Source organism: Asterias rubens, chromosome 17 (genome assembly GCF_902459465.1).
Source record: "Asterias rubens chromosome 17, eAstRub1.3, whole genome shotgun sequence".
Taxonomy (NCBI): Eukaryota; Metazoa; Echinodermata; class Asteroidea; order Forcipulatida; family Asteriidae; genus Asterias; species Asterias rubens.
The window spans coordinates 12,313,399-12,329,295 of NC_047078.1; the positions used below are offsets into that span (position 1 = coordinate 12,313,399).

A 15,897-nucleotide genomic window follows, 5' to 3' on the forward strand; every position below is an offset into this window, starting at 1 on the left:
TTGGATGCTACATGTATGAGACTCTGGAAGGGGCACTCAAGCCAAGACCAGGGCAACAGAAGCCGTGGCTTCCATGTAATTCAAGTTCCATTTCCGAAATCGTAAAGTCTATGAGACTTTGGAAGGGGGCACCAGGGCCCAGACCAGGGCAACAGAGGTCATTGATTTCATGTTGTTCCAACCCTGAACTCCAGAGTGACACAGGCACAAAATGTTTCAGCAAAATTGTTCCAAAAACAGCGCTTACCTGTGTCAAAAATGATTCTCTCCAAGCTTTTTGTTTTAAACTTTGGGGAATTCTGGATCCAAATTTTACAAAACTGGCCGAAGCATGCTGCATTGAAACAAGGTCCTCAGGATGTTTTTTTCCCCTTGATGTTTATATTCAGTTTCAAAGCATTTAAAATTATTTAATTTTAGAATTTTTTGTTACAAGTTTCATCTTAAATCCCACCCCAACATTTGCTTACACATTTGTTTTTGTTTTCGTACCAGCCTGCTCTTTAAACGTATTGTCAATATTTGCTAGCGTATGCCTGAGTACAACTCTGCGTATGTACATGTACTTCCAATAATCGGAAGGCGCAAGGCTTTTAGGTCGAGTGCATGAAACGTTTTCCTAATTTTCCCCAAACACATCAAAGTTATGATTTCAAGTTTTTTCAGCAGACAGTCTTAGTTTCAGAGAATGGGTATTTTGTTTAAGAGTAGAGCAATCAACATTTAAAGCTAGCCAAATGAGGGGTTAATAATAATCTCTGAAGTTAAATCTGTCTGAATACTGTAGCTTTCAGCCCATTCTACTTGCAATAACGATTTCCTTTAAGTTAATTTGAGAAGGAAATAATAATATTTTAGTCCGACCATCCAAGCATGTTTACAAACAACAATTTTTTTTTTTTTATCACGTCCAGGTCCCCCCGACAGAGTTTCCACCGATATTTACAATTGTTCTTCACTTCTTGAAGGTTCTGTCCTCTGTCGAAACTTCGTCTCCTGGAGTCCGTAAAACATTTGACACTGTTTTGGGGAAACGGGGAAAGAGGGGTTGGGTAATTTACACCAGCTGCCCAATTATTGTTAAGCTCACGATTCATAAAAAGATAAAAGTCCAGGAAGTGTTTTCTGACCATTTCTCAATCTATATCGAGATCGCCTTTTCATTTGACACTCGAGTGATTTGGAAGGGACCAAACCAGAACACTTCCTTATAATGACGCCGACGCTCTCTCAGAACAGTCATACCTGAATGTTTATCACTCTTGAAAGATTCAACAATGGCATGAAGGAACAAGGACTGTACCATTGCAACAACAGGTCGGGATGCGGTCCTCCATTGGTAAAGTCTGGTGCCTCCTGTCGACCAATCACGATGTCATTCTGGAACGCCTTTCCATTTATTAATGGGCACACGAATATGACATAGCCCATCCATATGCAGAATAATGGATAACTTCTTGAGGCTGACTGAAGATGCTTAATCAGGTACAGATCAGAAAATCAGTCCCCGAACTGCGTATGGTCTAAATTAAGCGACGAACAAGGAAACAAAGGTGCACAGTTGTTTCTCCCGATTAATTTTTTTAGCCATCTTAGAGAACTTTTATACTCGGGAACGGGTTGCCGACTTGCGACAATTAAAATTCACATACTGTGTACCTTTCTTGAGAAGTGGGCTTTCGATTTCGTGATTTATTTTCCTTTTTCGGTGTTTTAAATTAGTTTCCTCCCCCTATCGCTCCGGGGATTGGTAGACCGGCGACACTCGTGGTGGCGGTGTTCTCGCTAGCCGCTGACGTTCCCTGAGATGAGCTGACTGGGTCTCGCCTTGCATGGGGCGGGATGAGGTGATCGTTTAGAGACGACTTGATAGCTAGTTCTGTAGAAATACAATGGGTTGAGGAGAAAAAACATCAATGGAAGGTTTGGGGGAGTTCCGGTGAGGTTGGAAGAAGGTGAGGGGAGGGTGGGGTTAGAATATGGTAAGTTTATAGGGTAAAAAGACTCAATTTGTGGTAAGGTGACAATGGACGATTTGGGGTAGTTTCGGAGAGGTTGGAAGAAGGTGAGGGGAGGGTACAGGTAGATTACGGTAAGTTTATAGGGTGGAAAGACAAATTTTGTAGTAAGGTGACAATGGAAAATTTGGGGGAATTTCGGAGAGGTTGGAGGGTGGGGTGGTGAGGTGAAGGAGAGGGTAGAAAGACTCAACCTTTTCTTTTGAGCCCTGGCTAAAGTGTTTACTTTTGGTGATTTATGTGGTTTTAGTGTAGTGATATTTCAGGATTAACTAAGAAGAATTGAAACCCGGAGTAAAACTCAAGGCACAATAAGATGCATGCACATTGGAATTATTCAGACCATGTGAACCTTGTTTACAATAAATATGAGCTTGTACATTCTTTCAGTATTCTGGCAGGCAATATACTACACTGGTCCTAAGGGAAAGTTGACATTTTGTGTCATAATTTCCACATGAAACCAAGAATTATGAAAGTAAAAGCTGGTCAAGTTTTGAGATGTGCGGCCTTTCATCATATCAAAAGTTGATAAGAATTAGACAGTGCAATCTCCATAAAATATAAGATTTTATGTTTTCTTCCGTTGAGCTTTGTACAACTCATGCCTGCAGGAAGTACAGGCTCTGTGGCTCTTTTGTAAACATGTGATGTCACAGGTCACATCGTCTATATTTTTTGCACATTATTGTATTATTACGGTACTTGAAAACAAGTTTCCTTGATTTTTGCCATGGTCCGCTGATGACAGTCATGTCATTGTGGAAGTGCACCTGGCCAAATCTGGTGAACAGCTTTTTTACTATTTTTTTTTTGAATAAACCAATCAATCAACCAGCAAGCAGGCATGCACAATGGACCATTCCGGCTTTCCACTAAGCTCCGCCCACCGCGCACGTGAGCAAGACACGTGTACAAGCACTCCAAATGACATTCTGCACGATTCTGCCGGGCGTGCCAAATATACGCGCACGCATGACCGAGTTTGTCCGACCACAATCATTGCTGTAATTGGTCAAATGGGTGAACGCGCACAGTTTGATTGACAGGCCGGATCGGTCCATTAAAATAAACCCAAACAAAACATATGTGACTTGACTGCACATTCAGGCTGCAGTGCAGTAGGGCCTACCAGAATAAAGATGGTTTTAGTGTGCAAGAACAAGCGGTACTAAACTAGCCAACCTTTTCTAACTGAAACCAATGTAAGTACCATGAAGGGTATCGGATTGAGTATTTTCCAACCAGATGTCACCATTTTCCGTACTATTTCTTGTTTAGAGAAAACTAACACACATGAAAACCCCTCAGTGAGCGAGGAGGAACGGGCCCTTAGTGAGCGAGGAGGGATAGGGAGTGGACAGAGGAATCCCCTCGTAGTGAAGTGAGGGTGGGGATGGATTAGGGTGAGGTTAACGAGTAGAAAGACTGACCTTGTGGTGTGAAATTGAAGAGTGGTGGAAGTGGCCTTTGGTTTGGTAACCTGGCTCCAGCTTCTCTTAACTCGTCAAAGAACTTATGAGCGCAGGCGTCTAGCGGCGAGACCCTAGACGAAGGTGTGTACTCCAGAAGCTTGCTGCACAGTTCAATGGCGTCGGACGGGGTCCTCGGCCGGAATACCTGACAAGCAAAAACAACAATTATGTATTTCAACATTTATTTCACTGTTATGCAAATCATGAAGAAAAATTAGTATGTAAACACAAACTACTTCAAACTTAAACGCTGGAGCTCATTAAAGGCTTTGGACACGTTTGGTAATTGTCACAGACCAGTATTCCCACATGGGGTATCCCAACATATGCATCAAACATATTGGGCTCAATTGATCATCGAAGATGCATAATAAAAGGCTTCAGCTGAAGTCTTTTATTGATTAAGTGAGAAATTACCTCTTTCTCAAAATTTTCGTTTTTCATCAGAGGGGGCCATCTCTCACAATGTTTTATAAACTGTCAACAGCGCTCCATTGCTCTTTACCAAGAAAGTTTTATGCTAACAGTTATTTTGAGTAATTACCAATAGTGTCAATTACCAATAGTGTCCAGTGCCTTTAACAGAGGCTCTTGTCGTTTCAAAGCTGTGGTGACTGCGTTTACACAGTACAGTTAACTCATTCTCTATACACCAATCCCTCCATTTGTCACAGCCTCCACATCCACACCCTTACAGTTGGATGGTTTAAAAACTTGGCTGGTAATTATTTTCACAAATGGGACACAGAGTAGGAGGGTTAACCATCTGTCTATACACAATCCCCTACATTCGTCACATCCTCCACACCCACATACAATCGTACCTTGCAGCCAGATGGTTTTAAAGTTTGGCTGGTCATTTCACAAATGGGAACTATAGTAGGGGGGGTTAACTATCTCTGTATACACAAATCCCTACATACCTTGTTCCAGGGATGCGGTTTGATCTGTGGGAACTTAAATTCTGTGTAGTTGGGGTTCATTTCGTGGATTTGGTCGCGGGTTGGCGTGCCCAGCACCTTAATGATTTCCACCAGTTGATCCACTCCACTGTCCCCCGGGAAGATTGGCTGTCCGAGCATTAACTCTGCTAGGACGCAGCCAGCTGACCATACATCTGTGGAATCGACATCCAAGAGAATTAGTATCAGATAATAATAATATTAAAATATGACTAGAATTTAAAACTTTGCATGTTGGAAGTACATGTAAAACTAAAAGAGGTTTGCGATAACACATGGTGTTACCGCAAACTCTCTTAGTAATATTATTATAACTAGACATACTTATAACTGAAATAGAAACTTTGATCGGCTGTAATTTTCCTGCTTCTTTCTGGATCCTTCCCTTAATCCCCTTTCCCTCTCTGTTTCTATAAATGGATATATGTATTTATTTGTACTTATTTTATGCCTCTGAAGAAGGTCCGGTTTGGATCGAAAGCTAAGACCACCTACCCTACTTATTATAACTAGACATAAATATAAATGTGTTTGTTAAATAAACAAAGACATGGGGTTTCCTATAAAACTACAATAAAAATTTACATAAAATTTTCAAAAGACAAATTTGCTTTTGAAAAACATTTAATAATCAGCAAGCTTTCAGGACACACACAAAAATTGTCCTTAATCCTGTATATTACTTTTAATAAAGCTCCATGGCTCTTTGCAAAAAGTCAACTACAAATACAAGAAAATATCAATACATGTGAAACAGGGAAAAATTCCATAGAAACATATACTTAGGCCTATGATAAGAAACTCAAGTTAGTAGACAATCAATAAAAACAACAATGAGTATGTGAAAGAACGATCAAGAACCTAGACCTGCTAGGAACACACAAACTCAATTTCTAAATCCATGAAGAGCCATATCATCAATACAAAATAGTACAATACAATCATACAATAAGAATTCACAAATAAATATAAATTATTTGACTAATAACACTTATGCAAGACATTCATATTGCGCATAATGCAAAAGAGTCTGCGCAACACAAAACATAAAACAATGAACATGATGGAATACATGTATTTGAAGTAATTTGTCACAAAATATACAGATTCAAACAAGTGAGTCTATCCTAAAATCGATATTAATTCACCATTATGAATAATAACACATGAAATACAAGACATTCATAATGCAAGAGCCTCTAGATCTGCAACACAAAACATACAACAATGAAATAAATTATATGGAGTAATTTCTCACAAAATATATACATTAAAAACAAGTGAGTCTTAACATAGTCAGCATGACAAAAATCAACTTGGATTTGCATTGTGTGTCATTTTTTATCATAAGTATGCACCGAAATAAGTATACCTTTCCATGTATCTACATGATCTATGGCTGGCGCCGTTATGAAACAGACACACCGAGAGTAAGCACAAATTCACCTGTTTAGCAGCTACATAAAATTGGGCACTGGTCTGGGCCCAGTTTAAAAAAGCTGTTAAACAGAAGATATTGCTTGACAAGTTTCTTTGCTAAGCAAAACGTGAGTGAGGCACCAGTCACAACAATGTAAACTTGGAGTAATTTCGGCTGGTAACTTGTTTCTGTATAGCAATATTTTTCTTGCTTAGCAGGATTTTGCGCTTACCTACTTTATGAAATTGGGCCCAGTAGTTAATAATAATAAATAATTTATTCATTTATATTGCGCCCATTCCATAAAATGTACACAAGCGCAGTAGTTACTACTTACCTATATTGCATGTGTAGTCTGTGGCACCAAAGATAAGCTCAGGTGCCCTGTAGTATCGTGAGCAGATGTACGATACATTGGGCTCACCAGCAACCAGCGTTTTTGCACTTTAAAAAAAATAAAAATTTGAAAGGGTTTAATGACATGAATACCCCTACTCACTATCAATAAAAATGTATGCATGTAAAATTATGTACCTGTAGAAGTTACAAAATAAAATCACGGAGCACCATTTTCAGGAGAGTTGTGTAAATTCGCTGTTGTGAAAATGTTTTGATCATTTCTCAAAAAAATACAGCACCCCAGCAAGTAATACATGTAATTTAAGGGGAAGCTTTCCACCATTGTTACAAATGCAATACAAATTTTGATGTCACAAATTTGCAAGGAATAAGTTGCAATAGTTGATCTGTATTCAACTCCTGTGAAACATTCACTACAAAAACAGCCATGAGTCGTCAAATATGCTTCGCATTCACATTCACATGAAATATCAACCGAGCTTAACAATCAAGCTGACACTTGGAACTTGATATTTTGTACACAAGAAGTTAACCTTAATACGAGTGGGAATTGCGAGGTCTGCATTGAGGGCGCTATTTTGAGGGTTTTTTTCCACGTCAAGACCATATAAAGACCTTCATACAATGGTCCAGTGGATAATCCGAGGACCCCATTGAAGGCGCTCTTTTGAGATTTTCCCTTTAGACCTTATCGCAAATACCCATTGCCTAAGAAATAACTGTTGAATGAGATGCATGCTGGTCTAGCTAGCAATCAAACTTGATCGCTACCTAGACCAAAATGCACCTCATTCGTGGTAGGTGAGTATTTTCAATAAGGTCTACGTTAAAACCACATTGAGGGCGCTCACTATTTTGCGGTACTCACCTTCCAAAGTCGCACAGCTTGAGCACTCCGGATTCGGGATCCAAGAGCAAGTTCTGTGGCTTAATATCTCGATGGCAAACTCCTAGAGAATGAATGTACGCTAGGCTTCGGAATAACTGATACATGTACAACTGTGAAGAGAAAAACAGAAATGCAATAATCACAAAATGTAATACCGGCCATATTCTGAATCCCAAGTACAGTACAAGCAACATCTGGCACAACAAAGTAGATACTGCTTCAAGTGCTATGGTTAAAGCTACAACTCCAGTCGTCAATTTAGCCATGCTCTTCCTAACTTAGGATTTATCTTTAGGTCCTCAGACGAGTTAAGTTCCGTACCCAAAGACGTTAGGACGCATTGAACCCATCCTAAGATAGGATTAATACTAGCATTTTGTGCAATAGGCTGCTGGCATGCCAGGGCTAGATTTCACAAGGAGTTAAGGCTAGTCTTAACTGGAGATAGGATGAGTTACTTGTCCTATATTAGTACTACCCTCACGTTTTTAATAACTTTAATAAAGAGTGCTAGGTCAGGACAGTCTATGTGAACTCGGCCCCAGGGGTGATCATTGTACAACTTCTGAAGTGATCCTCGACCCATACTATTTTCTTACGGTGAAGTCAAGGGAAAATAGAATGCTCCGGGAATCACTGAGGGAGTCGTAGTTTAAACCACAGCACAAGTAAAAGTATTCAATATCTGTTATTACAAATATACCCTAAACATATATTGTGCACTGCACACAGGTTCAAACACCAAGACGCTGATGTTGATATGAGCATAGTACAGTTAGAAATTTGACTCCGATGGAATAAAAGTTTCTTGCGCTCTGTCTACATTCAACTCAACAGTTGTACAAGATAGTCATCAAAGATTAATAGTTTGAAATTTCCAGGGTAGCAATTCCAAACGAGCACTGAATGTGCGTCTTCGTTTCCCAACAAGATCGCTCTTGATTAATTCACCATGGAAACCTACAGATCACAGCTGTCAACACCCTTGAACCCCCCCCACCCACCCACTGACCCACAACCCACAAGTTCCAGATGTTACGTCCACACAACATGAATCCTTACACTGTACCATGAGTCACAGACAACCCACATGTTACGTGACACACACAAAGGATGGACTCAGGGACAAACTACGCAGCGCTGTCAAACAGACATGAAGGGAAGCAATCGTCACAATCATTTCCTCTTTGTAAAGTAAGTCAGCGACCAAATTATCGGCCACCTACAGCTTTGCTATAAATATCTCCTGCTCAACACTTTTTGATAATGACACTTCATAGTGGTTTCTACCAAAGGAAGTGGAAGTTCCGAGCTGCTACCTTAACCTTGTAAACTACTGTTTAAAGGCATTGGACATCTTTGGTTATTGTTAATTACCAGTATGCTCATTTGGTGTATCCCAACCGACGGAAACAATAACAAATCTGTGATTTTTTTTTTTACAAATTTGGTCATTGAAGTTGCAGGATTATAATGGAAAAAAAAACAACCTTTTTGCACAAATTTGTGTCCCTTTGTATGGCTAAAAAAGGCTTCAGGCCCGAAGTCTTTTAATACATGTTTTATAGTAAGAAATTACCTCTCTCTCAAAAAATACTTTACTTAAGAGGTAGTTTCAACAGCTCTCCATTGCTTGTTACCAGGTTTTTATGCCAACATTTATTTTAAGTAGTCCTTTAACTTCCTAAAATTCATATCCCAATTCTGCATGTAAGTGCACTATCGGAAATCTATTACAAATGATGAATAGACTTCCTTTGTCTTTGGAAACAGAAAGTTGCGTTTACGTGTTGTCTGTTTTTATTGACCGTGGGAGGGCAGTGGGCAGGTGGATAATGACTCTATTGTTCACGACCTCCATTTGTATAATTGTTCATCTTTCAAAAACTTCCTGGAAGAAAGGTGCTCCATTCCAACTGTAGAATCGTCCCAACTGTAGTTGGTATCAGTTTCTACTTCAGTGTTAACAGTTGGGTCAGCCATCTCTCGTTGGGATTGCCTGATAGCGATACCGTGCGTACCCTCTCAAATTTCATTTGACTATTAAAACAGGGCCAGTACGTGATACAAGGTAGTAATTACAGTCACAAATACAATCCATGACTGTATCTTGCTATATTTGCTTAGCAAAAGCACATTTTTGGCTTAAAAGCAGTGGACACTATTGGTAATTACTCAAAATAATTGATAGCATAAAAACTTACTTGGTAACCAGCAAAGGAGAGCTGTTGATGGTATAAAACATTGTGAGAAAAGGCTCCCTCTGAAGTAACGTAGTTTTTGAGAAAGAGGTAATTTTCCACTAAAGTATTTGAATTTGATTTCGAGACCTCAGAATTAGGTTTGGAGGTCCCGAAATCAAGCATCTGAAAGTCCACACGGTATTTATTCCTCCATTATTATCTCATAACTTCAACGACCAATTGAGTTCAAATTTTCACAGGTTTGTTATTTTGTGCATATATGTTGAGATACACCAAGTGAGAAGACTGGACTTTGACAATCACAATCTGACAATAGGGGTCTAGTGCCTTTAAGCAGCTCTATGAAATTGGGCCAAGGCCTTATTCAAGACAAAACAAATTAATCAAAAACACACGTTTCCTTACCTTGACATATAATATAGGTATTGTCTGTTTGTTTTTGCTATAATGCCTTGCTACTCTATACACCGTCTCTGGTACGTACTCCAACACCAAGTTCAGGTAAACTTCATCCTTTTGCTGAAAAAGAAAAAAACAAATATTTGTAAATGAAGGCAGGCCTAGAACTTTGCTCTTGAAAGGGGCATAGCAACTTCTTGTAGGAAAGGACACTTCTACAAAATGTACGTACATGTACATGTAGGCATGAGGAAAACCAAATAAACAATTGTATTGGACTTTGCAACTAGGGCACCACAGCAAAAGCACAAGGCACCACGGCAAAGGTTATGGGTGTCGGGGGTTATTTAAAGGCCTGTGAACTGTGCATAGTTGCCTACATGTAATAATAATAATAATAATAATAATAATAATATGAAGCATTTATATAGCGCTCTACGGAGAACAGAGCGCTTTACATGAGACTATGACAACAAAACAAAAGAAAAACAAACAAACTAGGATGGGTGGGGAAAAAGAAATGTCTTGAGGAGGCTTTTGAATACAGGCAACGAGATCGCCTCTCTCAGACCCGCGGCGAGCTCATTCCATAGGCGAGGGGCAGCTATGGAGAATGAGAAAGATTGAGAATGAGAATGATGTAGATTTTTGTCAACGAATAATTGAAATAAACGATGTACATGTGCAGAGTTTTGCACTAAAACAAAGTAGAAAGAGAGAACCAAACAGAGGAAATCAGGTGATCAGGTGATCAGTTAGAATATTGTTGAGATTAGTAAGGAAAGCATGATTGTAATTGATTGGAAAATTGATTGGACTAGCAATATTATTGAATAGTTCATTTTTTCAGCAGGTTCCTTATTAAACAGACTCCTTGTGGTTTTATTTTTACTGGTTCCCATTCTGTTTGCTAAGCGTGTTTTGTTCTGCTTACCATACGTCATAAATTATATCTAATCATGGAGCTATAAAAAACCTCTGCGATGACTTGACAATGTTTATATCAAGAGTGACCTTGCACTGTATCACAGGTCATTTCCTTGGCCCTGTGTTTGTGTGTATATACATACACTACATACACTACATAGCGTATGGCATTCACCCACTATTACGCCAACAAACTAATAATTACCAAATTAAAGGAAGGGTCACTAATTACATTGGTTAACGTCAAATCCCAGGGCCCAATTTCATAGAGTTGCTTAAGTACAGAAAGTTGCAGAGCATAACAAAATAACGCTCACCAGATTAAGGTTACCAGCCAAATTACAATGCCCCATGTACAATTTGCGACTGGTATCCTGCTCATTGTTGCTTAGCAGAAGCAGCTTTAAGAAATTGGGCACAGTGTCCCTCATGTAACTTGTCCAAACATAAGCATAAAATAACGAACATGTGAACATTTTGGGGTCATACACATGTATTTAGTGATACTGTAGACACCGCTTCACAGGGAATTCAACAACACTGTTTCCTAAAAAACAACTTCCATAAATCCCATTATTTTTTTCCCCATTAAAACAAGGCCCTGGGCTCTTTATGGGCTGTCGTGTGTAACATAAACATGGAATTAATGTTCGTATAGGCCTAAAGTCATTTACATATTTGTTTACTTGTGCATTATTGAAGGCACAATGTAACCATTTTAACAGATGATTTTGGAGTGAACAAAGAAAAATTGACTAGAGCGGGATTTGAACCATCGACCTCCGGTTTAACGTGCCGGCGCTCTACCAACTTAGCTATCTAGCCCTATGTTGGTGGTCTCCCAATTTTGTCAATATCTTTGTTCGGGGGGTGCCTGTCAGAAGCCATTCAACCGCCGTGTAGCCAGGGATCACACCCGGGTAACGATACAACCTGGGAAGCGGCAGACAGGGGATCACCTTAAGGGGATGCAAATTTTTATATCAGATATCAAATAATAAACCACAAGCAGGGCTGTATGCTTCGTTTTTGAAAGGGCAAGGGCACTAAGGCATTTTCTTCTTGGTAAAGGGCACCCTATGATGAAATTGCAAATTTGTACTGTGGCATTTGAAGGGCACCAAGGCAATGACCAACGGACACAGAGGCAATCGCCTTCGTTGCCTCCGTGAAGTATCAGGCCTGCACAAGGGAAACTGACTGGGTACATTTTTAAATGATTTTGGATTGAACAAAGAAAAATTGACTAGAGCGGGATTAGAGTAACAGATGTTACCTATACATCGGTTTACAGGAATATTGTTTGAGGTATTTGCCCTTACATGATGCACAATGATATATATTTAAGCATCTGAGTCTTGGAAAAGAAAATCCATATTATATGCTTCTATTCAATAAGAATCATGTAATAATAATAATACAAAGTTCTTATAAAGCGCACTTGTATCCTAGACACTAGATCAAGGCGCTGAACAGAAAGAGAATAAACAATAAACAAATTAATGGGCTCTGAACATTTCGGTCTTCAACAGTTTTTTGAATGTCATGATTGAGTCAGACTGGCGGATTTCTGGGGGGAGTTTGTTCCATACGTTGGGGCCGCTATAACCAAAGACACCCTGACCAACCAGTTTCTTACAGATGGTGGGGGTAAGTTTTGTTGCGGCGTCCAATTTACGGAGTCGGCTGTCGCGATGATAAATGGAGGGAAGATTGTTGAGGTAGACAGGTGCTGAGGAGTGAAGGCACTTCCAAACAAAGAGCATTATTTTGAACTTGATTCTGTCCGAAACCGGAAGCCAATGGAGTTGTTGAAGGATGGGGGTGATGTGTTGGAATTTGCTAGTTCCAGTGATTAAGCGAGCTGCGTGGTTCTGGATACGTTGTAGTCTGGCAATCTGACAACATGTAGCTCCGTAGAGAATGGCATTACAATAGTCAATGTTTGAGACAACCAGAGACAACCAGAGACAACCAGAGACTGGATAACAGTGCGACGTGAAGTAGTGGTGAGGTATTTCCTTATGTATATTCGACGTGTGTCCAGTGAGGAACACGCTCATAAGGAACCCGTTCATTGAAAAAGGCCACAGTAAATGGAGGAACAACAAGGAAAACATTCAAGAAGAAAAATGTTCAATGAGGAGTTCATTGAGAAAGCCGCAGTAATAATGGAGCTCCGCACTAACTCAAGAATTGGCTCAGCTGCAAAACTGACACCTCTCCATTACTGGTTTCGATGACAGACACAATCTAACCTCTGACCTTTTGTAAATGCGACCCCAATGGTGTTAAATCTCTTTGAACTTGGGGTGGTAGGGGACACCAAACATGAACTTGGGAGTCACTGAATGTAAGCAACCTCTGAATCTCTGTCAGTCTTTATTCCCCTAAACTGTGAATCAGCGTTTACTCTACTGACTGTAGATGCCACCCCAATAGTGTGTTAAATCCCTTTGTACTTTGGGTGGTAGGGGACACCAAACATGAACTTGAGAGTCACTGAATGTAAGCAATCTTTGGGTATCTGTCAGTCTTTATTCCCCTGAACTGTGAATCAGCGTTGGCTCAATTGGAAAGAGGAAATAATCCCTGATGTCTGTCAAGGTTTGAAGGTATTGGGGGGGGGGGGGGGGGGGGGGTGAAGTAGGACAAGGTTAAGATGAAGGTTACAATGTCAAGTGATACATGTATGTGAGTCAGTTCAAGTACGAAGGGCACATACTACACACAGAGTTTGGTACAGAGGTTGAGAGTACAAATACACAATGTTCAATGTAAACAGATTTTAAAAAGTACATCACATATAATGATAAATGTATTTCAGTTTGCGGTAACAACATGGCGTTAGCCAGAGGGGTCTCCCCGGGTGTCTCTTGGACACCTTAATTTAAATTGGGACAACCTACATATTCTAAATTGGATACCCTGTTTCAAATTGGGACACACTGTTTCATTTGTCATTAACATGTAAATGTATTGCAAGTGAAAAAATGTTGACACCCTTTTACCAAATCTTGGCTTGTTTTGCACTGTTTTGGTCGAAAAAAAAACAATAATAATAATAATAAAACCTTGGGTGACACCATGTGTATTCTATTGTACTCTGCTGTGTACATTTATTCTTTGAGAATTTGTCTTGCTTTTTATTCTACTGCCGCATAGAACATGTAGAACCTCTGGGAGTTAGAGAGAAATCAACTCCGCAACTGTAGAATAAATGGCAAGAAAGGTTCTCAGACTCTTACACATTTCCAAGATTGATGAACCTACCTTCCCCGAGCTGCTGGATTTTTCTCCGCTTGAGTAAAAGAAGTATCGCAGCCTAACAATATTGCAGTGCTCTAGTTTACGCATTATCTGCAATTCTCGATTCTGGAATTGGAAGAAGAAAAAATTGCAATAAAAAAAATCGTTGAGTTTACAATTTTGAAGTCATATCAAAATGATCCTATACAAAATGTAGAAATATATCATACAACTAACCTGTGAAAAATTCAGTTCAAAAGCGTTTTTGAGATATCATCAAAAATCTATAGTGTTTATGTCCACACAGGAAGAAAATTACGTAAATGGGGTAATGCAAAATCTAAGAAACATTTGAAATGTTTTTGAATCCGTTTCTTTAAAACCACATTCAACAGAAGGGAAATTGTTTTGCAACAAATTCAAATGATGCGGATTCCTTTACCAAGTAAGTTTTTTCGGCTGGGGCTTATGACCTTCAATAATTAAATTAACAATACTTTTTACTTCCTACCTTGAATCGTTTGTCTTGTAGAACTTTCTTTATTGCCACCATTTCTCCCGTGTCGGTTAGCTTAGCCTGGTGTACCACGCCAAACGATCCGTTGCCGATGATTTTGGTTTCTGAGTATGAGATCTCCATGTTCCGTTCCTCTTGCCTGGCGTTGACCATGGCGCCGGCAGTTGCCATGACCGTTGTGACCCGATTGCCATCTTTGTCTGATTGGTAATGAGACAATAGCAATTAATATACATGATTGGCAGTGTAAGAAAGTTGGGCATCACCAGGTTAGTGGACCAAGTCATAAACGCGCCCAGTTAGGAATTAAAGAAGTAATTGTTATATGAGACACATATCAATTAAGCCATTTGCAAGTTAGATTTGAATAAAGTCTGGAACATTGACTTGCTTAGTCACCATGTAGGCCTACTGCTTACATTTGAATTCCTCAGACTACATCAGACAGTTGCTATGTCAATTGGTTCAAGCAAACTTTTGTGTACAATGGCAACCACCAGATGAGCAAACCCTAGTACCATTGTGCAGTACACATCCATTCAGAATTGTGTATCCGTGTTCACCATCTCTTATGCAACAACTCTGGTGTTTCTGATCAGCAGAGTGTGGGTTCGAATCCCCAGCCGTGACACTGTGTTCTTGAGCAAGACACTTAACCATTGCTTCGTCCTTCGGATGGGACGTAAAGCCGTTGGTCCCATGTGTTGTGTAATGCATGTAAAAGAACCCAGTGCACTTATCGAAAAGAGTAGGGGTTCGCCCCGGTGTTCCTGGTTGTGGCTGCTTAATGCGCCGTAGCACCTTGTAATCCCTTATAAGGTGCTAAATAATTGGGTCTCAGAATTCATCACTGCAATAACCTATCTTTCTGAAAGTTTGTATATACTCAGCACCTTGAGTACCTTGTTTGGTAGATACGTGCGCTATATAAGACTTTGATAAAATATATATATACATACACAAAAGCTTGCCCCTCGTCATATGACATAGCAACTGTCTCGATAGTCTGAGGAATTCAAATTTAAGTGGTGATCAAGCACGTCATTGTACCAGACAATATTGAAATCTTACACGCAAATGGCTTATAAATATAGATAATTGGCATTGTAAGAAAGTCAGACAACACCAATGGGTGAACCAAGTACAAAACTTGCCCATTTAGGAATTAAAGAAGTAAACTGTTAGTGCAGCATTTGACGAAGTTTTCTAGGAATGACAACAAGATAGAATAGACAAGGACACTCTGGACAAAAGCACCAAAAACTCCCTGAAAAAAAATGTTAGGGAGGTCAATGGATTAAAGGCAATGGACACCCTTGGTAATTTGTAAAATACCAGCATTCTCATGTGCATTATGAACCCCTGCAATTCTTGAGCAGTGTCTTCCAACGTGAGTAACATGCCTGTGATTTTTTTCACAGAACTTGAGAAAGTACGAAGTATAACAGTGCTAACACACATTGGTGTAAGCGTAAAT

General features: G+C 39.6%; 1 protein-coding gene across 2 annotated transcripts in view; it reads right to left on the reverse strand.

Annotated features, from left to right (window-relative positions):
- Nucleotides 1–525: 525 nt before the first annotated feature.
- The window catches only part of LOC117301274 (glycogen synthase kinase-3 beta-like), a 34,382-nt gene continuing 19,010 nt past the window's right edge, over nucleotides 526–15,897 (reverse strand). For both annotated transcript variants that reach the window (XM_033785156.1, XM_033785157.1), the window contains exons 2-9: nucleotides 14,415–14,620; nucleotides 13,928–14,029; nucleotides 9,734–9,847; nucleotides 7,104–7,234; nucleotides 6,213–6,319; nucleotides 4,417–4,610; nucleotides 3,452–3,638; nucleotides 526–1,879 (exon numbers count right to left, since the gene is read on the reverse strand). In XM_033785156.1, the coding sequence (XP_033641047.1) occupies nucleotides 1,719–1,879; nucleotides 3,452–3,638; nucleotides 4,417–4,610; nucleotides 6,213–6,319; nucleotides 7,104–7,234; nucleotides 9,734–9,847; nucleotides 13,928–14,029; nucleotides 14,415–14,620 (1,202 nt within the window). In that variant the 3' untranslated portion in view covers nucleotides 526–1,718. The remainder of the gene's footprint in view (nucleotides 1,880–3,451; nucleotides 3,639–4,416; nucleotides 4,611–6,212; nucleotides 6,320–7,103; nucleotides 7,235–9,733; nucleotides 9,848–13,927; nucleotides 14,030–14,414; nucleotides 14,621–15,897) is intronic.